Genomic DNA, 25,652 nt, shown 5'->3' on the forward strand with positions numbered 1-25,652 from the left:
TAAGTGCAACCTGTAACCTAACCCTTCCATTTTTCTTTATCAATGACACCATTGCCAATGTCACCAAAGGAGAACACCAACTATAAGGCCTGGTAGCCTAAAAGCAGGAGTCGCCAGCATGGAACTCGCAGGTCACTCTTGCCCACCACGCTCTCTCAGAATTCCAAGTGTGTGCACTGGTGGAAAAAAACAATGTTGGTGACCACCCCCCTACCCCCCCAGACTAGATAATCTATTCCGCTCAATTGATTGGGAACAACCTCTGTCTCATAGGTTGCTCTGGAAGGGATATCGGCAGCCATTACAAGCAGAAGACCTGTGGTCACTTGCGAGAGAAAATTCCTCTGAAGATATCGTTACCAAGATTGAAGATGCATGGAATGAGCGTTGTGCAAGAGCTAAGCAGTAAGTGCCTTTTGTGTGTATGCATAAGAACAACTACCGAGGAAGGAAGGAAGGTGCTAGTCCTTCACGTTTCCAGAAGAGCAGGTATCTTCATAGGAGGGATCTGGCTGGCTTCTGTGGAGAACAGGACATTGTTGCTCTCTGGAAGTTGTTAGGTTACAATTCCCAGCAGTCCTGACCATTGGCCATGCTGGCTGCGGGGCTGGTGGGAATTGGAGGGCAACAGGTTTCCCATCCCTAATGTAGATGACCCCTGAGTCTGGACCAGCAAGGACAGGTTTTATGGGTGTTAGGCAGCAGCTATAGACATTCAGTTCACATTTTCAAGACAGACTTACCCAGTTCACACTTTCCAAAACAATGCATGAAGTGCAACACAAGCATCCTTTGAAATTTGCACTTCTCTGAATGTTGCAGTGCAGTTCTCCAGTAACGTATAAAAAAAATGCACATGCTAGGGTAAATACCATACAGCAATTCATCACATTATGAAAAATTCCTTTGTAAAAATGTGCATGTTAGGGGGAAATTATCTTATTTTTTGCTCTATAAGACGCACCAGACCACAAGACGCACCTAGTTTTTGGAGGAGGAAAACAAGAAAAAAAAATATTCTGAATCTCAGAAGCCAGAACAGCAAGAGGGATCGCTGCGCAGTGAAAGCAGCAATCCCTTTTGCTGTTCTGGCTTCTGTGATAGCTGCGCAGCCTGCTTTCGCTCCATAAGACACACACACATTTCCCCTTACTTTTTAGGAGAGAAAAAGTGAGTCTTATAGAGCAAAAAATAGGGTATGTACAAAAATCAGTGCATAAGGAGAAATCTGTGTTAAAATGCTGGTGGGTTTTCACAAGCATTTTAAAAAAGAATAATAATTGCAAATCTGTGTTGAAATGTGGAGAACTGAACTTAAGAGAGGTGGGGAAATTAGAAACTAAGAGAAGCCGAAATTGACTAATTTGTCCATTCCTAGAAGCAGTACCCAAGATTCCTGACCTGCTCACACATTGAATGGAAATGAATGAAAGTAGTACTTCTGGGAGAGCAATAGTTGCTAATGCCCATTGGGAGCTGTAGGGAGAAAGGCAGGGAGTCCAATAGTAGGTGGAACCAGAGCCAATGATGGGCAGAGCCAACAAATTCTAGTTATGTCCCCATTCTTCTCCCTGCTGAATTCTACACGGACTAAGGAGGCTGCCATTGCCACCCCCTGGTCTGGCTGTAGGTAAGGAGGCAGGTAGGTGGGGGCTGACTGAGGTTGGTGGGGCACCGCCCCATTTGCCTAAATGGACCACCCTCTGCTTCTGAAGAAGGCTACAAGGATTTGGATAATAGGAATTCAGATGCACCGAGTACGTGAAAGGCTAGAGCTCTCTCTTTCCTTGTTGATCAGAATTGCAGACTCCGCGAAATTTAAAAGAGAGTGTGCAATTAGTGAAAACGCCGAAGAAACCACCATCCTGCTTCAGCCTGAACATAGCAAAATCAAGCCACTCCTGAAAGCTTTCTGGAACGTGTTTGGGACCTATTTTCTTTTCGGGACTCTTGGCTTAGTCCTCGGTGACGTCTTCTTGTTTTTGATACCAAAGACACTGAGGTACGTGGAGAACTAAAGACTGCTTCCTAAGAAGAGCGTAGCATTTGTGGCTGTCCTCTTCCTCCACTGTCAAAAACAGTCTATGCCTCAGAATACCAGTTGCTGGGAATCGCAAATGGGGAGAAGGTTGTTATGGTCAGGTCCCGCTTTGAGGCCTCCCCTGGGCAGCTGGTTGTGAGGACTAGACTGGGCCTTTGACCTGGTGGGTTAGTTGGTTGGTTAGTTGTAGGTCGCTTTGGGTTGCCCTGAGCGAAATGAAGCAACTAACAATAATAATAACTATGGTAATAATAATTCATTACTCCCCAGCCACTCTGGGCGGCTTCCAACAGGATATTAAAGACACAACAAAATATCAGACATTAAAAGCTTCCCTAAACAGGGCTGCTTTCAGATGTCTTCTAAAAGTCAGGTAGTTGTTTATTTCCTTGACATCTGATGGGAGGGCATTCCACAGGGAGGGCGCCACTACCGAGAAGGCCCTCCACCTGGTTCCCTGTAACCTCACTTCTCGCAGTGAGGGAAGTGCCAGGCAGCCCTCAGAACTGAACCTCAGTGTCCAGACAGAACGATGGGGGTGGAGACGCTCCTTCAGGTATACTGGGTTGAGGCCGTTTAGGGCTTTAAAGGTCAGCACCAACACTTCAAATTAAATAAATAAATAAATAAATAAACTTGAGCAAATCATAATGAAGCAGGGCTTGCTCTTCTGTTCTTAATTTCTGGTATGTCCAGGTTGTTCTTTTTAAGGGTCGAGTAGTAGCTGGCATGAAAGACTGGATGTCCCGAAACCCTGGGTGTCCACAGATAGGATAGAGAATACTGGTGGCAGAGGGTAGACAAGCGGGAAGATACCTATACCATAGCTCACTGGGGGAGCATGTATGTGCTTTGCCTACCAAATGTTCAATCCCTGGCCATCTTCAGTTAAGAAAGGACCAAGTAGCAGGTGATGAGGAAGGCCTTTGCTGAGATCCTGGAGAGCTGCTGCTAATCAGAGTGAACAACACTGAGCTAGATAGATGACCCGACAACCAGGCTTTAGTTCAAGTCCATTTCCCGTGTTCTTCATCCTGCCCTGAAGCATTGCTGTGAGGGCTCCTCTCTCTGTGGTAGCCCTCATTCCAGGTGTGTCGTTGACGGTGCTTTCTCCTTTTGTAGTCTCTTCCTAGATTTCATCACTGATCCAGAGGCTCCTTATTGGAAAGGTTATTTCTATGCAACGTTGATGTTCCTCTTAGCTTGTCTTGAGACACTGTTGGAGCAGCAATACATGTATATGTGCCTTGTGCTGGGAGTGAGGCTGAAGACTGCTGTTACAGGCCTTGTATATCGGAAGGTAAAGCCTGCTGTTTGTTGGCTCATCTCCCTTGTTTTCCTTCCATCTCATTGCTGCTGTGAACTGGATCCAGGAAGATTGACGGGCAAAAAGCCTGTTTCCACACTGTACATTTGCTGTGAAACAGCCATGTTTTCTTCATGGCCCTTTTATGGACATCTGCATGACATCGTGGTTAAAAATACCCCTCCCAGGTTTCCCCTATTCATCTTCCATTGCTTTTTCAGCTCTCAGAAAACCACACCTTTTTAAACACAGTGGAACAACAGCCCAATTTCTCCATATGTAGAGATGATCTATTGCACCACTATTCCATCACATTTCTGGCTGGTCCCTCGCTCCCTCGCTAAGGGCATTGTTATAGAAGGTGGGGCATATGGTTGGCCAGAAATATCCTTCCTATTGAAAAAGGTTCTTTCCTTTCTTCTGCCATTTTGGAGCACTCATTGAGAAAATGAGTGTCTTGTCAGAAGACTGTTCTAGCCCAGACACCGCATGCGATTCTCTTTGAGTTGGTCTGCCATAGTAACAGCTTTGCCATGACCTACCTGGGATGGCTTCACATCCCACCTGTGGGTCCTGACCCACTTGTCCAGTGTTTCCCAAACTTGGGTTTCCAGCTGTTTTTGGATTTCAACTCCCATCATCCCTAGCTAGCAGGACCAGGGGTTATTGTACAAAGGTAAAGTTCACATTCACTACTCTGTCTGCTTTTGTCTCTGGCTGAAAAGGATTCCCCACCTCTGCCTTAGGACAAACAGGTTGAAAGATTTTCATAAAATGAATTCGGAGTCCTTTATCTTGGGATGTCGGTCACTGTCTTTTTCTAAACCTTATTCAATTTGTGGCCTTGTGGGTTTCATTTTCTCTTTTGCAGATCTTAGCCATGTCAGACGCAGCTAAGAAGGCGACGACGGAGGGGGAAATTGTAAACTTGGTCTCTGTTGACGTGCAGAAGCTAACAGATCTCATTACGTATTTTAACGGAACTTGGCTTGCCCCCATCCGGATTATCGTCTGCTTCGTCTTCCTTTGGCAGGTAAAAGATTCCTGCCTGCCTCTTAGATCTTTGGCATGTCATATAGGACTTTAAAAGCCAAGGAGACAAGTTGCGTTGCATACAGGCGCACAGGCCAGAATACCGTACAATGAAAGAGAAATAATCCAGCCACTCCTAAAAAGAAGCCATCTAATTTTAATTACCCTTTGTGTGAGTGTGTGTAGAGACTAGTGCAGTATATAAAGGGTTTGGGTTTGGTTTGTTTGCTTCACCCTCTTTTGCCACTGGCCCCACACACTACTGGGCATGTGGCCCTCAAAAGGTTGTTCAGAAGGGAATGTGGCCCTTGGGGTAGAAAGGGTTCCCCAGCCTTTTTCTAACTGGTCAACAAACCACTTGGTTGATCCAGCTAGTAATGAGCCACTATGCATGGCTGGTGGACATATTGGCTTGGTGAGTCACAGAAGGAAGCAGAAGGAAGTCGAGTAGTAGATAACTGTGCCTGCGCAAAGCAGTGTTTCTTACATGTATTCTTGTGCCAGAATGCCGATACTGCTTTATAATTGTGTTTACCAAATGGACACTATTCACATAAGTCAATTTAATCAGTCATTTATGTCAAGGCTAATCCACCCAGAATTGCAGTGGGGAGAGGACCAGTGGTGAAAGACGTGCCTTCGCTGCTTAGCCGAATTCATGCAAATTCAGCCCTGTTCAGCTGACCACTAGATGTCTCTGTTAATACGTAAGAAGCAGTTCAAGGAGTTTTAACTAAACAATCCATTGCTAAGTGAAGGCCTTGGATAGGAAATAAGTTCTTTGATTCTCCTTTAGTACAGTCAGTCCAACACAATTCTTCAAAATGTTTGGTTGAAAGGTCAGGTGGATTGAGTAATGTATCTGTGACGGAGTTGTTGTTTTTTGGAGGGGAAGGAAACAAGACTCTTAGTATTCATAATGGAGGCATTTGGTAGCATGCAAGTGCAACCTGCAACAAAACGTTGCAGTATGTCACCTCCTAGCAGAAATGCTTTTACAGTGGTACCTCGGGTTACATATGCTTCAGGTTACAGACGGTTCAGGTTACAGACTCCGCTGACCCAGAAATATTACCTTGGGTTAAGAACTTTGCTTCAGGATGAGAACAGAAATCGTGCTCTGGCGGCACGGCAGCAGCGGGAGCCCCCATTAGCTAAAGTGGTGCTTCAGGTTAAGAACAGTTTCAGGTTAAGAACGGACCTCTGGAACGAATTAAGTATTTAACCCGAGGTTTGAATCCCCGCAATGGGGTGAGCTCCCGTTGCTCAGTCCCTGCCCCTGCCAACCTAACAGTTCAAAAGCAAGTCAGAGTGCAAGTAGATAAATAGGTAAATGGCGGGAAGGTAAACGGCGTTTCCGTGCGCTGCTCTGGTTCGCCAGAAGCAGCTTAGTTATGCTGGCCACATGACCCAGAAGCTGTACGCCGGCTCCCTCGGCCAATAAAGCGAGATGAGCGCCGCAACCCCAGAGACGGCCACGACTGGGCCTAATGGTCAGGGGTCCCTTTACCTTTACCTTATCACTGTATTCAGGTTTCTAGCCACCCGTACCTTCCCCCTCAACTCTGTAAGCTGTAAGGTAAGGATGGGAAGCCTGCTGCCCTCCAGATGTCCTTGGACTCCAACTGCCATCAGGCCCTGCTGTCATGGGCAATGGCAAAGGATGATGGGAGTTGGAGTCCTGCTACTTCTGGAGTGCCAGAGGGGTGCTCACTCCTGCTGTAAAGGCTGCAGCAGGACATTTCCTCACCCCCCCTTCCTTTTCCAGTTGATGCTGAACATTCTGTGACAAGTAAGAATGCTTATTCCTCATTGGGCTGGGGTTGGGTTTTTTTGGAGGGGGATGTTTTTGCCCAGTTTAGGCTCCAGGTTTGCTGGGAGGGGGCATCATAACTGTTTCTGCAGAAGGATCTCAGTCTCCAGCATCCAAGAACCACCCAATCAGCATGAAAAAGGAGCTTTGCAGCCGCTGACTGGAATGAAAAGAAGTAGTCAGCTGCTGAGGGTCAGCTCCTTGGGTCACCCTGGAGAAGGCAAGTGGAAAGAACACCAGGGAAATGTTGCCCTGCGTGCTCCAAAGCACAGTATTTAGGAACACTGCTTGCCTGCAAATTCTGTTAACTTTGGTCATGGCCTCTGAATGCAACTTAAGTCTCTGAATGGCTCACAAAGTCATTATAGTAATTTTCATTATTAATATACCCCAACTCTCATATCCTTTTCTGACAACTGAATAAATGTAAGGTTGACAGTGACAGAACATGTAAGGTGTGTGTGTGTGTGTGTGTGTGAGAGAGAGAGAGAGAGAGAGAGAGAGAGAGAGAGAATATCTATTCCTCCACGTTCCTTTCACCTAATACTGCTTTTGATTTTTGCATCCTATTAGCTCCTCGGGCCATACGCTTTGACGGCTATTGCTGTGTTTTTATTCCTCTTGCCGCTGAACTTCGCAATCAGCAAAAAGAGAAGCCAGTTCCAGGTATGAGTCGCTGCTTGCAAATAATTAGCAAGTTTTTGGTTCCGCGCTTGAAACCAAATCGGGCTCTGTTACTGTTTTGTTTCTCAGGAGGCTCAGATGAAATATAAGGACAGCCGTGCGAAGCTCACCAGCGCCATTCTCAGAGACATCAGGATCCTAAAACTGCATGGCTGGGAAGAAAACTTCATGGACAAGGCGCTGAGTGTCCGGACTCAAGAACTTCAAGCTCTTAAGGCATCACAGTTCCTTTTCTCTGTGTCTCTTGTTTCTTTCCACTCATCAACGTTCCTGGTGAGTGGGGTGGGGTTGGTGCTTTTTAGACAGCTGGACAAACTGTTGTATCTTCTTCAACTGTCTCCCCCTTGTTCCTTCTCTGCAGATTGCATTCATCATGTTCGCAGTCTACACGCTGGCAGATGAGGGAAACATCCTGGATGTGCAGAAAGCCTTTGTGTCTCTGACCCTGATCAATATACTCAACAGGGCTCATTCTTTTCTCCCCTTCTCCATCAATGCTGTTGTGCAGGTGAGTCCCAGAAGTCAACTTTCAGTTTGCATGAGTGTAGCAAGGAGGTGCTGTAGCTCCCCTTCTTGGCGATCTGAGCTAAGTTCTTAGAATATAAGAGGAGTCCTGCTGGATCAGGCCAGAGCCCATCTAGTCCAGTATCCTGTTCTCACAGTGGCCAACCAGATGCCTATCATGGAATTCTACTCGGTATTGATCCAGAGTAGAGTCCAATGTATAGTTAGCAGAGTAAAAACTTAAAGACGTTGCAGGATTCCCCCAAAATAGACCAGAGGCAATTATATTTCATCCAGTAGAGCTTTACTGCTACTGAAGACAAATGAGCATAATGGTCACAAATCCAATACATTCAGGATTGACACTGTCCATAAGAAATCCAGTTGCAGCAGACTTAACTTAAACTTATAGTAACTTATAATAAGCCTAAACCTTAACACTATAGCATACTATGTACAGAACACCAGGCCAGAAGGAAAACAGATAGAAGGAGAAAGTGAAACCCAGGCTCCATCTGGCCCTACTACCATAGTCAGCACAACCTTGACAAAAAGAGATAAAAGTTTGAGCCAGCTGTACTAAGCTTCTCTGAAGGAATAACCCAAACACCAGGAACCTTCTGCTTGCTTCTTTCACACAGAGAAGCTTCCAGAACCCTCTTGAATTAATTAGAATAAGAAAGATCTCTACACATCAGATCAAGGTTCAGCTGTGTGTTTTCTTTGTTCCAGGCAAAAGTTTCCCTGAACCGTTTAGCTGCCTTTCTTTGCCTTGAGGAGTTGGATCAAACGGAAACGGGCTCTGGTTCTTTGGACAGCAGTAAGTATCAGCTTATGGGCGGTTTCCTTTTGAGCATAGGAGGCTGCCCTATAGTGAGTCAGGCCATTGGACCACCTAGCTCAGCATTCTTGGCACTGGCTGGCAGCAGCTCTCCAGGACTTCAGGCAGGGAGCTTCTCCTAGCCCTACCTGGGGATGCCAAGGGTTGAACCCAGGCAGAACCTTCTGCATGCAAAGCAGATTCTCTGCCACTGAGCTCCTATGTTCTGATGGCCGAACCTGTTGGTGTTTTGCAACTTTGACCTGTTGCAGGACCTTAGCCAGACCTTAGCAGAGCATATGCAGAGTTCCAGAAAGCAATCAGTTGCAGGCAGGATGGACGAAGCAGGAACAAAGGCTGCTACTAGTAACTTGATTACTTATAAGGTGTTTATTATGTACAGCAGACTCTACAAGTTACTATATACAGGAACAGATACATGGATCTTAACTCGCTCTCTCTGAACAGAACCAAACGACTCTCAGAACACCACAGTGACCAACAAACACATTCCAGTCAGTAGGTCATAAATCATTATGCCTGTGTGAGACCTAAATCCAGGTTTCCATATCTCCAGGCAGGTAACTCCTCTCTGCTCAGTCATGCTTGGCTGTCGGACAACTCTTAATTCATTCTGTGTGAAGCTGCACAGAATTGCACGTAGTCAAAAAAACCAACAGAACCCTCCCATTTTTATCCCCACAACAGTGGCATGCTGTTATGCAGCAGGATAGGGTGAGCCATCTCTGCCAGCTAGAGATCTGGGGGAGCAATGCAATTCAGTTCACATCTGAAAGCAAATCTACCTAATTCACAGTTTCTGAAGCAATACACAAATGAAAATACAGCCAGCTTTCAAAAATCAGATTTCTCCAAAGTTCACAATGCAGTTCTCCAGCTAAACATGGCATACAGAAATGTACATGCTGTGGTAAAGTATGCATAAAAATGCATATGTTGATGGGAATAACGTACAAAATGCAAAATATTGGGGGAAATGGAAATATTACTATTATAACATTTATATTTATTTACATCCCGCCTTTCTTCCAGGAGCTGAGCTCATACAAGAGGAAATGTGCTTTGCAAAAAAAAGTTAGACAAAATTGTATATAAAATGTGTATATTAGGAGAAATTCACTCTAAAATTCTGAAGAATTTCCATGAGGACTTTAGTTTAAAAATTACACATTGATGTGGAAATGTGGAGAAGTGAAATTAAGATTGGGAAAATGAGAAGCTGAGAGAAATTGACGTATTTTTCCATCACTAGCCAGACCTGAGCCGGAATTTATCTGAGAAAGGCATTTATCTGAGAAAATGTATAGTGAGTAAATAAAGTAGCATAGGGAACCATACTCAGTCCTAGGGCCATATTCCCTCCTGGGCAACCTTTTGAGGGCCACATGCCAGGGGTGTGCAGGGCCAGGGGGGAAAGGGGGCAGAGCAACGGAAGTAAATTTTACCTTCTGTACATAAGAAGAGCCTACCGAATCAGCCAAGGGCCTGTCTGGTCCAGCATCGTCTTCTCACAGTGGCCAACCAGGTGCCCACGGGAAGCCCCCAAGCAGGACTCCTGCAATTGGCATTCAGAAGCATTTCTGCCTCCCAACTGCGAAGGCAGAGCTACATGAGGCAAAAGCCCTTACCAGACTTCTATACACCTTCCAGCCAGGGAGGAACATTCAGACAGAGTGTGAGACAGGGCCAGCTGAGGGGTGTGGCCTTTAGAGAGAGGGTGTGGCCTATAGAGAGTTCCAGGGGCCAGGTGGAGAGGCATAAAGGGCCACATTTGAGGCCCCCTGAAGTTCCCCATCTGTAAAATAAGGGGGAATCCAGATGTGTTTTGTTTATGATCTGGAAAGGCAAAATTCTTTTCCCTTTAATGCTCTCGACTTTCTATATTGTATCTACGGTGAGCATATGTTCCCATTATAACAACCTCGCTTGTATAGCAAGCGATATAGCAAGCCACCGATTGTACCAAGATACATATAATAAGTGCTCCTCTGCCTTTCTTCCTCAGTGCAGGATTGTGTTATGGTAAGGGAAGGGACCTTCAGCTGGAGCAGAGAGAGCCCTCCCTGCCTTAAAAGGTAAATGGCCACGAGCAAATTGGGTCTTTTCTTCTAAAGATGAGTTCTTTTCCTGATTTCAATCTTGATTATGGATTGGGTTGGTGGGCGGTCCACAAAAGCAAATGAACTGAGCTGTCGGGGTTTCTTAATCCTTCCAATAAACTGGCTGTGATTATGATCCGCTGCGATTCCTGCATTGCAAGGGGTTGGTCCAGATGACCATAGGGAGGTCTCTTCCAACTCTACAGTTCTTTAATTCTGTACAACAGCAACACCTTGAGGAGCACGCATCGCCTCTGCCACCACCCCTCTTGGTTAGCTGACTTACTAACAACAGAATTGACTCTTAAGTTGCACCCCGGATTATCTCTGCTGTTGCACTTCCAACAGCGTGTGCCAGAAGCTCACGGGAGTATATGTTACCATCCACACAGGATTAATCTAGCGATACCTCGGGGCAGTTTGTGCGCTGTGGTTGGCCAGGTTGGAGCGGGAAAATCCTCACTGCTCTCAGCATTGCTTGGAGAGCTGCACAAAACAGAAGGCACTCTGGCTACGAAGGTAAAAGCTTCTCCCCCCTCCCATCCTAAGCAAGCTTTTAGTTTTAGGTCACATCCACACTGTGCATTTAAAACACCTGGCTTCCCCCAAATAATATTGGGAACCAGAGGTGGAGCTAGCTGCTCTGGCACCCGGAGCGGTGCGCATGCTGTGCAACCGGGGGCAGGGCGATCCGCCCATGGAGGCAGGGGGGTGAGTGTCCCAGGGGGTGGCACAGCAATGTCACACCCCCTCAGGGATGACACCCAGCGCGGACCGCACCCCCCTCACCCCCCTTCCTCCACCAGTGCTGGGAACTATAGTTGACCCCTTGCAGAGCTACAGTTCCCAGAACCTTTAGATTACAGTTCCTGAGATTCTTTGGGGAAAGCCATATGCTTTAAATGTGTGTTAAACCTGCTTTAAATGTATTGTGTGTATGAGACTAATGTATATATAGTTAACGATAGCTGCTTTCTGAGCTACATCCTTTCTTACCCTCATTTTTTGAAAGCTAATGGCTCCAAGTACATGTTCCTCAACGGCCTTGAAATCTTTTAGATTGCCAGCCTAGAAATCTCTCTCCCTGACCATTTACATGCCTCTTTTCCATCATCAACAAAGATGTTGTACTGATTTTTTAAAAAATGCATTCAAAGAGAATAAAAAGTGTTATCATTTTATTTTCTGTTTGTTTATTTAGTGGGGGGGATTAAACTAGCATCCTACTGTAATTGGTTCTTAGATAGTGTGTGTTTGTCACCCATGCTGCATCTGGTGATCATCTCTTAATTTAATTTCACAGGGCACAGTAGCATTTGTTCCCCAGAAACCCTGGATACAAAACATGTCAGTGGAAGACAATATCACATTTGGACAGAAGATAGATAGGAGGTGGTACAACAGAGTGGTCGAAGCTTGTGCGCTGGAGTTGGACCTGGAGAGCTTCCCTGCTGGAAGTCAGACAGAAATCGGAGAGAAGGTTCTTGGTTCATTATTTGTCTGGCCAAGAGTTAATTTTGAAAAATGATGATAATACCTGATTGTTTGGGATGTTCTACAGGTGTTTTAGTGCCCACCTTGAAATGAGACTCATTTTTTGTATTTTATAGTCCTATTGCGGTATGTGTTGCACCGTGTTCCATTTTGATTTTTATTATGTGCAATGCTGTCAGGATGCTGCCAGCCGCTCCCGGCTGGTTGCTCAGGAAAATATATAAAGACAAGGAAAAGTTTTTTACAGTCCTTTTTTATTTCAGTCTTTACAGAGAGGGGCTATAGAACCCAGCCTCTTGGATAATGGTGTTGTCCCGAGTGAATCTCCACCCCACTCCCCATCTCCCACTCATTCGTCATTCTTATCATCTCTATGCGTGCTGCTACCTGCGTTCTGTCTTTGAGCTCTTTGCTCTCCTACTTTTAAGGCTCACCGGGTTCTGGGAGATGGAGGGTCTGGAATGCTTTCTAATGACAACGTGTCAGCCAGCTGTTGCTCTGGCTCTCCCAACTTCCCCCCTCATCTGCCTCTGAGCTGCGACCTCCCTCAAACCCCTGCTGTAAATCTATACTGTCTTCCTCGTCTTCCTCCCTGGAAGGGTCCCTGACAGCTGTGGGTTTATCTTTGACAAAGTGAAAGTGGGGTGCAGGTTGTGACAATATTTGCAGGAGCATAGCAGTGTTTCCAGCTAAGCTCTACTTGGACCCATTGAAATGAAAGAACCTGAGTTAGGCATGCCTGCTAACTTCAGTGGGTCTACTCTGGGTCAGACTAGCAATGGATATAACCCATAGGAAGTTGCATTATATTGAGTCAGGTTTGTCTTGCTGAGTATTGTTTACACCAGGAGTAAACAAAAGATGTATTGGGATTTACTGTATTTTTCCGTGTATAAGACTAGGGGGTTTTCACCCAAAAATTAGATTTAAAATTGGGGCTCGTCTTATACACAGGTAGTGCTGAGGGGTGTTTTCTTAATTTGGAGTCCCCAAAAATAGGGGGCATCTTATACATGGGGGCATCTTATACACTGAAAAATACAGCAATTTAAGGTAGATGCTGCAAGTAGTTGTGGGGGAAGAATTTGGGCTTGGCTCGCATTTTATTGCAAACTTATTGGTTTAGTACTTACCAAAACATTATGTGAGCCAAAAATGCAGCTTTTCTTCAAAAGCCCCACTTCTCCAAATTCTTGGATGCAGTTCTCCAGCCAAAGCACATGGATTGATGGAGATGCATTGATGGAGATGCTTGGGATTTGTCTGCCTCTAAGTAGAACTTGGAATGTCTCCATCTGAAACCTTGGAGGGCAACTGCCAGTCATTGCAGACAATACTGAACTAGCTGGACTGATGGTCTACTCTTTGCAAGGCAGCTTCTTATATGAAGCTGATATTTGGATGGCCTGGCCTTGCATAGGATGGATGTATAAAGGCTGAGTTTCCTAAATCCAGAAGACTTTTCAGCACAATGCTTAAGTGATTTTCTAGCCAATCTGGGGTTTTGCAGATGCAGGAAACCGGAAAAACCAATTTCCGCCTCACTTATGAAAAACCCTTTTCAGGAACTGTGTGATAAGGGATGTGTGTATGTATTGTGGATAACTTTTTGTGTTGCAACAGGGCATAAACATTTCTGGAGGACAGAAGCAGAGACTCAGTCTGGCTCGGGCTGTTTACAAGAAGGCTTCAATTTACCTTCTGGACGACCCCCTTTCTGCTGTGGATTCTCAGGTTGGCCAGTACATTTTTGAGCAGGTCATTGGATCAAACGGCTTATTAAAAAACAAGGTACTAATTTCACCCTCTCTCTTTAAGCCCGATATGGGTGCCTTTTCTTTCATGACTTTAAAGGATCCAGTATGTAGTCCTAAAATCATCCAGCTGAACATAAGGTCAGAGTTTCAGAAGAGGAACACATTTAGTGCTAAAATGATGAAGAAGGAGCGAAGTTAAACTAGAATCCGCTGTTTAATGGTGCTTGAAACTGGGCATAGAAGATATACACACACATAACGCAAACTGATGCATGCCTAATATAGTTTCTGAACGGTGCACATGAATTTTAATCTTTTTGCTAGATCTAACCAAGAGTCCATCTCATCCAGCATTTTGTCTCCCAACAGCCACCAGCTACTACAGTTCCCATCATCCTTGATCAATGGCCATGTTGGTTGGGACTGATGGGAGTTGGAGTCCAAAATGTCTGGATGACACCACCAGTTTGGGGAAGGGTATTGTAGCAAGAGCAGACCAAAGCAAATTCTCCCTTCGTCCCTCTAGTTGGCACTTGACAAAGACAGAGGCATTTTTAGTGGTGGCTCCCTGCTTGGTGAATGCTCACCTGATGCCATCATTGTTTGTTTTTAGGTGCCAGACTTTTGATCTTTAATTAGGAGGGCAGTTAGATATGCCAATGGGCTTAGTGGTGCTCATCATTAAGTGGGATGTGTAGGATTCATTCTCTCTCTTTCTACACACACACACACTTGGAGGAGTACTTTAGGGGTTATATTCAACTAAGTTCTATTCAGAGCAACCCATTTAAACGAATGAACATGGCTAAGTTAGGTCCATTAATTTCAGTGGATCTTCTTCGAGTAAAACTAAGTTGAATACCGCCCCCCCCCGTCTTGTTTTATTGCTGTTTTAATATTTGATTTCATTGTTTCTCGTTTGATGACCTAAGTTGCTTTGAGACACTTTGCTGTAAAAGGTAACAAATAAAATTGATAAGTATTATTATTATCGTCATTACACCAACAACAGTGATGAATGCATTTGTTATACTTTGCTTGCCGTATACCGTATTGTGTCTTTGTATATTGGCCTGAACCCCTGTTTTTTTCTATTTGTGTCTGTTACTATTGGTCAGCGGATGGTGCTATGGTCTAAACCACTGAGCCTAGGGCTTGCCGATCAGAAGGTCGTCGGTTAAAATCCCTGCAACAGGGTGAGCTCCCGTTGCTTGGTCCCAGCTCCTGCCAACCTAGCAGTTCGAAAGCACGTCAAAGTTCAAGTAGATAAATAGGTACTGCTCTGGCAGGAAGGTGAATGGCGCTTCCGTGCACTGCTCTGGTTTCGCCAGAAGCAGCTTAGTCATGCTGGCCACATGACCCAGAAAAACTGTCTGCGGACAAGCGTCGGCTTCCTCAGCCAGTAAAGCGAGATCAGTGCCACAACCCCAGAGTCATTCGCGACTGGACTTAACTGTCAGGGGTCCTTTACCTCTACCTTTTACTGTTGTCAGCACAGGAAGATGTAATATCTGGCAGCAGGAAATCTTATTTGTATGGTACAGTGGAATCAAAGAGAACAGACACCACAAAGTGATGGATTGTTTCTTTTCTTTCCAGACTCGTGTTCTAGTGACCAACACAATCCATATTTTGCCCAAAGTGGACAACATCATTGTTATAATGAACGGAACGATCTCTGAGAAAGGTTCTTACCATGAACTTGTGCAGAGACAATGGGCTTTTGCAGACTTCTTGAGGTCACACGACACAGATGAGAAAGAAGACCAGAATTTACAAGGTATTTCAAGTCACAACGGATCATAATGCTATGAGGCATCAGTAAAGAATCGGCCCCTGAAGTGTTTGTTAATTTCAGGCATTCCCCTTGTTATTTTGGGAGCTATAGCAAAATCTGTCTCACACCCATGCAGAAATTTTGAAACTTCTTAATTGCACAGGTACAGGAAGTGTTGAAATTGTCACCAAAGGACACATGACCTGCCACGGGAAACTTGGAGGGTAAGTAATCGAGATAGTAAGTTATAGAAACTGCAAACCACACTTATCTGTGAGTAAGCTCCACTCAATCCAATAGGACTTACTTCTGAGTAGCCATAGTTCGGATTGCAACCTCACATCACATCCACACATACATTTAACACACCCTTGTATCACTTAAACAGCCATGGCTTCCTACAAAGAGTCCTGGAAACCGTGTCTGTAAAGGCTGCTGTCCTCACAGAGCTGCAGTTCTCAGCACCCTTAATGAATTATAGTTCCCAGGATTCTCCATGTTTTACGTGTGTGGTGTAGATGTGACCTCAGTCATGAACCTGAGGCAATACCCGAAAGCTCTTTAAAGCACAGCAAGAGCCCTTTCACTTACCTTAGGTATATTTTCACTCTGATGGTGCACAAGAAAATCCATGCTATTTTTTGAAGGGAGAAAATACCATCTGGGAAGTAGGGATCTTGGAGAATTCTGACAAGAATGGAAAAAGGAATAGAAATTGCCAGTGTTCACTTACTGTATTTTTCGCTCCATAAGGCGAGGAGGAGGAAAACAAGAAAAATATATATTCTGAATCCTAGAAGCCAGAGCAGCAAGAGGGATCTGGCTTCTGGGATAGCCTCTGGCTGTTCTGGCTTCTGGGATAGCCGCACGCAGCCCTTCCCGGGCAGCGGGATGAAGTCTCCCCCTGCCCAAAGAGGCTGCGTGCAGCTAAGGCAGAAGCCAGGAGAGGCGCTTCACTGAAGGGGCGCTGTGCAGCTCTTCCTCTCTGCGCAGTGCCATTCACTCCATAAGACGTACTCGCATTTCCCCTTACTTTTTAGGAGGAAAAAAGTGTGTCTTATGGAGCGAAAAATACGGTATTTGTCCTGTATCCAGGGTGGAAATCAGTCTAGGAAATACATCCGGTATTTATGGTTGTTGTTGCTACTCTTAGTCTGCAAAAGTTATGTCAGCGATGACATTTATCCCCATTTGCATTCCTTTTAATTGAAATGAACGGGGTGGGATAGCACAATGGCAATGAATTTTGCTGCAGTGGGCAGTGAGATGAATAATGCAGAAGGCAAACTGCAGTGGAAAGGAAACAGGGCTGCATAGCTGGTATTCTGTCGGTTTAGCGGGGGCTTCCACCAAACCCTACGAACCCTTAGCCAGTGGAATTTGAGAATAGGATTGTGCCCCAAGTAAAGCTTTTTGGACTGTGATAACCCAATACATGAAATCAACCCATCTTGCTGCTTCTTTCTATCAAGGTCTTACAAGTCTTTGGAAAAGAGAGGCGGTTGCAAGGAAACAGATGGAGCAGAATTCACGACGGAAGGCGAGAAACAGCAAACTGGGAGGGTAATTTGATATGACTTAGTTGTGTATAATAACACAGTTTTCTATCACAGCTCCCTGGGAAGAGGGATTGATTGTTAGGCCACTCTGAGAAACATAGCTCTGGGCGGGGAACGGCGGGGGTCTCTTCTCAGCACCCTTAACAGCTCCCAGGATTCTCTGGGAGAAGCCATGGCTGTCTGAAGTGGCATCGTAGATTTTTTTAATGTGTGATATAGATGTGTCCATAAAAGGCAGCTTCCTGTCTTCCTAGCTTAGGCAGCCTGAGCTTTTTTTATCCCGTTTGTCTCTCTAGGCGAAGACTTCAGTCTACCTGACCTACCTGAGAGTGGCGGGGTCTTTCCTCTGGGCTTACATTCTAATTTTGTTTATCTGCCAACAAGCTGCATCCTTTTGCCAAGGTTACTGGCTCAGCCTGTGGGCCAACGACCCCGTTTACAATGGAACGCAGCAGCATACTGAGCTCCGAATCAGCGTTTACTTTTTCCTCGGATTCGCCCAAGGTTTGTTCAGCCCTGCAGTCTCCCTGGGTCCTTTCTGCAAATTCCTTGTGGCCCTTGAGGCTTCACTACACAGCCCCTGAGACTTTTCCCAGGTCACTTTTCCTTCTGGTTATCAATGTCTCTGGTGTAATTTGGTTGTTTTCCTTCATAGTATTTTGCTTTAATCTGCTATTGTGAGTGTACAATACAGTAGTGATTTCATGCTTTTTATTGCAGCTTGTAAAACAGTGATTGAATTGCCCCCCAAACCTCAGGCTTTTATATACATTATTAACCTGTCTGATTGGCTGATTCTACTTCCCTCCTGAAGCCTGATTGGTCTTTTCCTGCCATTCAATCAGTTGTTGCCTTCAAGGATCCTACTTGCCTACTGTTCTAGGATCCAAGCTTAGTACATAACAGTGAGCTAACTAGGAAGGCCCTCATTATCTTATCTATCGAGTTAACCAGTTGAGGCCATCTTAATATTGATAATAAAAGAAAGTATCTCTCATCTATTATTATCAATTTATTTATCCCCTTTGTATACTGCCTTTCCTTCCAAGGAGCTCAAGGTGGCGTGTGTGGTTTTCACTGTCTCGTAGAATCATAGAAGAGCTGGCAGGAGCCACAAGGATCATCTAATCCAAGTGCCTGCCGTGAGAAATCTTTCACCCAATGTGGGGCTTGAACCCACAACCTTGGGCTTCAGAGTCTCATGCTCTACCAACTGAGCTATCCCTCAGGGCTAAAACACAGTACCTCCCTGTCTAATACAGCCCTATATCACCCTCACAACAACCCTGTGAGGTAGGTTGGGCTGAGAGACGACGACTGGCCCAAGGTCACCCCACTGAGCTACATGGCTGAGCGAGGATTCAAACCCTGGCCTCCCAAGCCATCGTTCAACACTCTTAACCATTACGCCACACTGGCTCTCTTGTATTGCAGCCATTGGGAAGTTTGGATCGATAGCCTCCGTCTTCCTGGCCGGGACGGTGGCCTCCCACGAGCTCTTCCGGAGGCTCCTACACGATGTCCTCCGGTTGCCGATGTCATTCTTTGAATGGACGCCTAGTGGCGAGCTGCTCAACCGCTTCTCCAAAGAAATGGACGCCATTGATTCCATCATCCCAGACAAGCTGAAGTCCTTGCTGGGGTTCCTCTTCATTCTGCTAGAGATCTACGTGGTTATCGTCATGGCCACTCCGATAGCCGTGGTGGCTATAGTCCCCCTGACAGCCTTGTATGCTGTGTTCCAGGTACACGTTAGCTCCCTCTGCCATGTTTGTGGGCCAGTTCATAGTTGTAATTAGAGGTGAATGTGCAACCTGCTCTCTTCATTAAAATATTATTGTTTTACTTATACCCCACCTCTTGCCCAGAACCAGGACTCAAGGCGGCGTACAAAAATTAAAACAAACACGGGAAAAACAGAAAGCTTTAAAAAAAACCCGCCCATAAAATATCATTATTATTTATGATTAAATTTGTATGCTGCCCTACGCCCATAGATCTTAGTTCACAACACAGTGGCTGAACAGCAATAAGACTACATTGGAATTTAAACAATGACTTACTTTCCTGAGCTACTGTAATAGTAGATTGGACACTCAGCTTCAGTGTTCCTTTGCAGATGCTTAATGCAACAACTCTCACAATCCCTTGCTTGCTGGGTTTGATGGGAGTTGGAGGCCAACAAGGACCAGAGAACCCCAGCTTGGGAAAGGCCGCTCTGCTTCCATGATGTCTCTTTCTTCTTCTTCCTTCTGTCTCTCAGAGCTTCTTCGTCACCACCTCCTGCCAGCTGAAACGCCTGGAAGCTGCCAGCCGCTCGCCCATCTATTCCCACATTTCAGAGACCTTCCAAGGCAGCATCGTCATCCGTGCATACAAGGACCAGCGGCGTTTTATTCTGCAGAACGACCTTAAGGTGGACGAAAACCACAGGGCGTCTTTCCCGGCCGTGGTGGCTGACAGGTATGACGTTACAGCTTCTGAGAAGGAAAGAGAATGCCATGCTCCAAGCTTTTACAGTTGGGCTCAGAATGGCTGTCCTTTTGGATGCGGGTGGTGCTGTGGTCTAAACCACTGAGCCTCTTGGGCTTGCCGATCGGAAGGTCGGTGGTTCGAATCCCCACGAACGGTTGAGCTCCTGTTGCTGTGTCCTGGTTCCCACCAACCTGGCAGTCCAAAAGCATGCCAGTGCAAGTAGATAAATAGGTACCGCTGCGGCAGGAAGGTAAACGGTGTTTCCATGTGCTCTGGTTTCCGTCACGGTGTCGCATTGCACCAGAAGCTGTTTAGTCATGCTGGCCGCATGACCCGGAAAGCTGTCTATAGACAAACACTGGCTCCCACAGCCTGAAAGCGAGATGAGCACCACAACCCCATAGTTGACTTTACTGGATTTAACCACCCAGGGGTCTTTTACCTTTACCCTATTGGCACAGTATGCCCCTTGGTCTCCAGGCCCCAGAAAATGGCTGACTTTGCAGTCCTGTGGCACACCACACATGGGTGGAGAACCTCAGGCCCGGGGGATGACGGTGGCCCTCCAGACCTCTCCATGTGGCCCTCAGGACTGAGCCTTCTTCCCCCTGGGGGAAGGCCTTCGTCCAGTATACCTAAAGGAGCGTCTCCACCCCTATCGTTCTGCCGGACACTGAGTTCCAGCGCCGAGGGCAGTGGTGTTTCCCTCACTGCAAGAAGCCAAGTTACAGGGAACCAGGCAGAGGGCCTTCTCGGTAGTGGCACCCACCCTGTGGAACGCCCTCCCACCAGATGTCAAAGAGAAGAACAACTACCAGACTTTTAGAAGACATCTGAAGGCAGCCCTGTTTAGGGAAGCTTTTAATGTTTAATAGGTTATTGTATTTTAGTGTTTTGTTGGAAGCCGCCCAGAGTGGCTGGGGAAACCCAGCCAGATGGGCGGGGTATAAATAATAAATTATTATAATTATTATTATTATTACTGGGGGCTCCCTAGATGGTGCCTCCCACCACTCCTTTGCATCCAGTCTGTCTGTGACATGTGAGAACCAGGCACCTTTCTCTCTCTCTTTTAATATCCCAGGTGGCTTGCCACGAACACAGAATTCCTGGGGAACGGCATCGTCCTGTTTGCAGCTTTACTCGCTGTGGTGAACAAATCACACCTCAGTCCAGGGATCGTGGGCTTTTCTGTTTCCTGTGCTCTGCAGGTAACCTGAACACATCACCATGTCCTTATCTGGCAAAGAAAACAAGGTTGTTTGTTTGCTTTTGTTTAGCAAGAACTGCACAGGAATCGGTTTGATGAGGCTCATGGGATTTTGAGCTGTAGAGTATTATATTCACATGCTATACGATGCACTTTTTTTGTGCCAATAAAGGAGATTGATTGATACTCAAACCAATGTATTCAGATTCCAAGAAAGGAGTGGAATGGACTGCCTTGGAAGATGGTAGACGCTCCTTCATTGGAGGATTTTAAACAGAGGTTGGGTGGCTTTCTCTCAGGGATTCTTTAGCCATCAAAAGCAAGTTCTTTCCCTGTTCCTTGCCCTAAAATTAACTCAATGTATTGGTTATGAATCCTGTTAGCCTCACTCCCTGGTTGTTTAGGCAAGGAATGATAAAAGTTAAAATGCAATTTCAAGGTGTGAGGGGTGCAGTTCCTCCTTATAAGGCCTGTATTTGCATTTTAAATTTTCAGTATAATTTTATTTTATTTTACTATTGCATTTATATCCCACCTTTTTCTCCAAAGAGCTCAAGGTGAGCTTCATGGCCAAGTGGGGAATTCAAACCCTGGTCTCCCACGTCCTGAGTCCAACGTGCTAATCACTACACCACACTGGCTGCCCATAGGAGGAATGTGGATCCAGTACAACCTAATCCATCTCAGCTCCCTGTCATTTTGTGCCTCCTCCCCACTCTCATTTTGTTCAGATTACCGGTGTTTTGAACTGGATGGTGCGCTCCTTAGCAGAAATGGATAACAACATTGTGTCTGTAGAGAGAGTGACTGATTACTCAATGACGCCCAAAGAGGTAAGTGATGGCATTCTCCTTCAGTTAATTCATGTAGAAAGCCCAAATGGGTGGATTGATGCATGGTGTGAGAATAGGTGGGGAAGCTCCCTCCAAGCTATGAGTTCCTACTTGGGGGAAGAATGCTGTTGCTCTCAGGGTCCTGCTTTGGGGCTTCTCATTGGTTGGCCACTATGAGAAAAAGGTGCAAAGTTTTTGCCCCGATCAAGCTTGGCTTTCTCATGTTCTTAGCAATTTTGATCTGTCCTTCCAGCAACCCTCTGGGCAGAAAGAGAGAGAGAGAAGCAGGGAGGTCATAAGGGGGGCTGAGAGAAGGGTCAGTTCCTCCCACCTTTGGCTCCGGCCTTCTGGTGGAGGAGTAATTTGACTCGGCTTGCATTTAAAAGCAAACCTACATAATGTAAACAATATGTAAACCGAACCAGAGCTGTCCTTCGGAATTAAGCCTTCATTTTGCAATGTAGTTCTCCAGGCAAGGCATGTGTCCAAAAATGCATATATTATGTTAAAGTGGGCAGATAAATGCATATGCTACTGAAAACAACATACAAAACTGCATTATATTAGGAGAAAATACTTTGTGCGCACACACAAAAATACCTTAGGCGGAATTGTTTAGGAAAAATGTACCTATTGGGGAGAATCTTCGCTATAATGCTGATGAAATAAATAAGTGTGTGTGTGTGTGTGTGTGTGTGTACACACACACACACACGCACACACACACAACAAATGTAGAAATGTAAAAGACCAAAGTTCAGACCGGAGAAAATGAGAAACGATGGATTTCCCCCTGAAAGAATGCGACCCTTGACAGAAAACTTCCCCATTCTTGCAGTAGAAGGCAGGCAGAAGCAAGAAAAACAGAACAAGCCTTCTTTAGTGGGAAAGAGAAAAGGAACTGCTTCACTCATAAGTTAGCTCCATCCCCATCATTGCCTCTTTCTAAGGGAGAGAGGATCACACCTCCATAGCTTCTAAGTCTTTGGGATTCTGGGACTACATATTTCCTTCCATCCTTCCTCTCTTGGGATGCTGTCACCTTCATCATAATCAGTGTGGTGTAGTGGTTCAGAGCGGTAGGCTCATAATCTGGTGAACCGGGTTCGCGTCTCCGCTCCTCCACAAGTAGCTGCTGGGTGACCTTGGGCCAGTCACACTTCTCTGAAGTCTCTCAGCCTCACTCACCTCACAGAGTGTTTGTTGTGGGGGAGGAAGGGAAAGGAAAATGTGAGCCGCTTTGAGACTCCTTAGGGTAGTGATAAAGCGGGATATCAAATCCAAACTCTTCTTCTCTTCCTCATCTGTTAGATGTCTTTCATGCCTTTCAGGCATGCACGGTGACAGCAATATTACAAAATCTTCCCAGGGAGGGTGCCAGAGGCACCTCAGTGGTGTGGGAATCCTCAGCTTAGGGTCCCTCTCCTAGACCTCCACCCTCCATGCATCCAAGAGAGGTGGAAATGTCAAGAGGGCCTCTTCTGCCTCCCCTAACACTGAGGGGGTCTGTAGAGAAGGAGACAACCTTTCAGATATTTGTGGCCTATAAGCCAGCAGCTGTCTCTCCTGCCCCATCAGCCTCCATTTTCTCCTCTCTTTTATGAAGCAAACGGAGCTCGTTTGAAGGGCCTAACAGTCTTTTGTCTCACCCTCATTCACTCTGCACCTTTCCTTCCTGGCTGTAGTTGTTGGTTTGTCCAGCAAGGAGAGTGCTGGCTCAGGATTGTGCACCTTCCAACAAGTTTGCACAGACAGGGGCAACTAGCATGGTACGCTTCTTACTACTAGCTCTCTCGCCCCAAACGTGGCTCAGAAGAAAATTGATGTCAGCCCATCTGCTTAACCCTGAAGCCACAGGATTTAAAGCCCTACTATAGCAACCCTTTTGTAGTTGCTCGGTTTCACAGCTGTTTGAGACCTGATGTTTTTGAGCTTGAGGTGCCACTGTGTCTCTGCCCAGGCTCCCTGGACTTTGGACAACCACCTCCTGCATGAGAACTGGCCCACTGAAGGGAAGATTGAATTCAAAGGCTACAGCTTGCGATACAGGCCAGGCTTAGAATTAGCTTTGGAGAACATCAACCTCAAGATCAATGGACGAGAAAAGGTAAGGCGGGCCATTTTGGGTGCTTATGACACCTTAAGTACTTGGAGGGAGGTGTGTTTATTGGGTAAGCACAACTCAAGAAGAAATAGCATCCTTTCCAAAGAGAAGATGTGGGGAAAGGTGTTATATGAAGCTGATCTTTTCCCACTTTCCTGGTTTGAGGTCCAATCCAGACATCCTTTTGATTGTGCATTCAGGATGATTTGTGCTCACGATGGTCTATGCGAACCCTGTTTTCGTGTCTGCAAAAGTTTTGGGATGGGCATACTGCTTCATTTCCTGCAAATTCCTGCTGAAATCCTGCAACTCGTTTTCCTACGTGTGACTGTGATGTTTGAAAATTGTCTTGTTGGAATAAAAGCAGCATTGGCAAAGATGCAGCACAAATCCAAGCTTTTGGCTGAATTTGCTTTTCACAGCTCTGCTACCTCTCTTGCATCTCAAAGCTCTGTTATCTCTTAGGTTGGCATAGCTGGAAGAACAGGGGCCGGGAAGTCTTCCCTAGCCATGGGACTTCTGAGGCTAGTCGAAGCTGCTGCGGGAGAGATTGTGATTGACGGGATCAATATTGCCTTTTTGGGTCTGCATGACCTGAGAAGCAAGGTTGCCATTATCCCACAGGTATGAAGCAGCTTCCTGGTGGAAGTGATCAGTTTATTAATAGGATTTCTAACCCTCCCTTCACCATAAGATCCCAGGGCAGGTTACAACAACATTGTTATGCACCACCCCAGTCTCCAAGATTCCTGTACTTACTCAGCTTCAGTTTCAGCAGAGGCTGTGGTGTCTTCAAGATATATGGCTTTAGTTTCCCATGCATACAAACTGAGCATAGGCTGGAGGGGCGTACAGCATTAACACCCCCATAGATCTTGCATCCCCTTTAGGTTTCCAGGGGAGGCCCAAAGCTGGATGTAGAAATATGGAGAACTCAATTTAAGACTGGAAGATGAGACATGGAGAAAGCCTGAAAGGGACAGATTACTCCATCCCTAGTCCAGACCCAGGTGAGAATTCTCTGGTGTTTTCCCTCTGCTCAGGACCCAGTTTTGTTTTCGGGCTCTCTAAGAATGAACCTTGATCCTTTGGGCATGTGCTCCGAGGAGGAGATCTGGACTGCTCTCGAACTGACGCTGCTCAAGAGCTTCGTTTTGGATCTGCCTGATCAGTTGGCATACGAGTGCTCGGAAGGAGGCGAGAATCTGAGGTACCCAAAGGAAGGAGAAAGAAAAGGAGACTTCACTTGTGCCTTGGTTTCTGGGGCTATAGGTTTGTCAGGACCTGGGGATCATCAGTTGTTGGGAAACATGAGCAGGAGAGGGACAGTGCCTTTGCATCTTGTTTATGGTCTTCCAATAGACTGGCCACATGGAAGCAGAATTCCAGGCATGTATTCCTCTGGCATTTAAGCTCTTCTGTGTTCTCTGTCCCTTAGCGCTACCTTTTTCATTGCTAGTTATCTGTGTTGTCGATTGAATGTTGGTTAGAGTGTTGGACTAGGGCTAGGGCAGGCATAGGCAAACTTGACCCTCCAGACATTTTGGGACTACGACTCCCATCATCCCTAGCTAACAGGACCAGTGTTCAGGGATGATGGGAGTTGTAGTCCCAAAAACATCTAGAGGGCCAAGTTTTTTTTTTTTATAAATTTTTTTATTAATTTTCCAAACACATAATAAAAGACATACACATTACAAAACAAAAACATACCCAACATTAAACATATACCGACTTCCCCATACCTCCCTTTCGCTGCATCCTTATTCCAAAGTTCTTTAGCAACCCTTTAATCAGTTTATCTACTGTTTCCCTTTCTTTAAATTTCTTTAAACTTAATAATTGCCGCTGTATTTCTCTACTTCTTACCCCTTGACATCTCAACACTCCTCTATTTTACAACAGTTTTTAAGATATAATTTAAACTTCTTCCAGTCCTCTTCAACTATCTATTTCCCCTGGTCTCGGATTCTGCTGGTCATTTCTGCTAGTCCCATGAAGTCTGTCACCTTTGTCTGCCATTCTTCCAGAGTAGGTAGTTCTTGCATCTTCCAATACTTTGCCATAGAGGGCCAAGTTTGCCTATGTCTGGGCTAGGGAGAGCAGGGTTTGAATCCCCACTC

At 45.7% G+C, this 25,652-nt stretch overlaps 1 protein-coding gene across 8 annotated transcripts in view; it reads left to right on the plus strand.

Annotated features, from left to right (window-relative positions):
• Window positions 1-25,652, plus strand: part of ABCC6 (ATP binding cassette subfamily C member 6) — a 48,056-nt gene that overhangs the window by 20,021 nt on the left and 2,383 nt on the right. For 3 of the 8 annotated variants that reach the window (XM_081887913.1, XM_081887914.1, XM_081887916.1), the window contains 23 exons: window positions 274-405; window positions 1,799-2,002; window positions 3,164-3,341; window positions 4,219-4,380; window positions 6,766-6,858; window positions 6,946-7,149; window positions 7,238-7,384; window positions 8,113-8,200; window positions 10,227-10,296; window positions 10,713-10,839; window positions 11,624-11,800; window positions 13,438-13,605; window positions 15,171-15,351; window positions 15,512-15,572; window positions 16,821-16,911; window positions 17,204-17,411; window positions 18,342-18,652; window positions 19,171-19,370; window positions 20,467-20,593; window positions 21,324-21,425; window positions 23,386-23,532; window positions 23,995-24,153; window positions 24,573-24,739. In XM_081887913.1, coding sequence (XP_081744039.1) covers window positions 274-405; window positions 1,799-2,002; window positions 3,164-3,341; window positions 4,219-4,380; window positions 6,766-6,858; window positions 6,946-7,149; window positions 7,238-7,384; window positions 8,113-8,200; window positions 10,227-10,296; window positions 10,713-10,839; window positions 11,624-11,800; window positions 13,438-13,605; window positions 15,171-15,351; window positions 15,512-15,572; window positions 16,821-16,911; window positions 17,204-17,411; window positions 18,342-18,652; window positions 19,171-19,370; window positions 20,467-20,593; window positions 21,324-21,425; window positions 23,386-23,532; window positions 23,995-24,153; window positions 24,573-24,739 — 3,504 coding nt within the window. Of the gene's footprint in view, window positions 1-273; window positions 406-1,798; window positions 2,003-3,163; window positions 3,342-4,218; window positions 4,381-6,765; window positions 6,859-6,945; window positions 7,150-7,237; window positions 7,385-8,112; window positions 8,201-10,226; window positions 10,297-10,712; window positions 10,840-11,623; window positions 11,801-13,437; window positions 13,606-15,170; window positions 15,352-15,511; window positions 15,573-16,820; window positions 16,912-17,203; window positions 17,412-18,341; window positions 18,653-19,170; window positions 19,371-20,466; window positions 20,594-21,323; window positions 21,426-22,263; window positions 22,572-23,385; window positions 23,533-23,994; window positions 24,154-24,401; window positions 24,540-24,572; window positions 24,740-25,652 lie in introns of those variants that run through there. The other 5 variants (XR_014162807.1, XR_014162809.1, XM_081887915.1 and 2 more) reach the window with 5 other exon arrangements.

The sequence above is a fragment of the Podarcis melisellensis genome (assembly GCF_964234715.1).
Source record: "Podarcis melisellensis genome assembly, chromosome: 14".
In the NCBI taxonomy this organism is placed as follows: Eukaryota; Metazoa; Chordata; class Lepidosauria; order Squamata; family Lacertidae; genus Podarcis; species Podarcis melisellensis.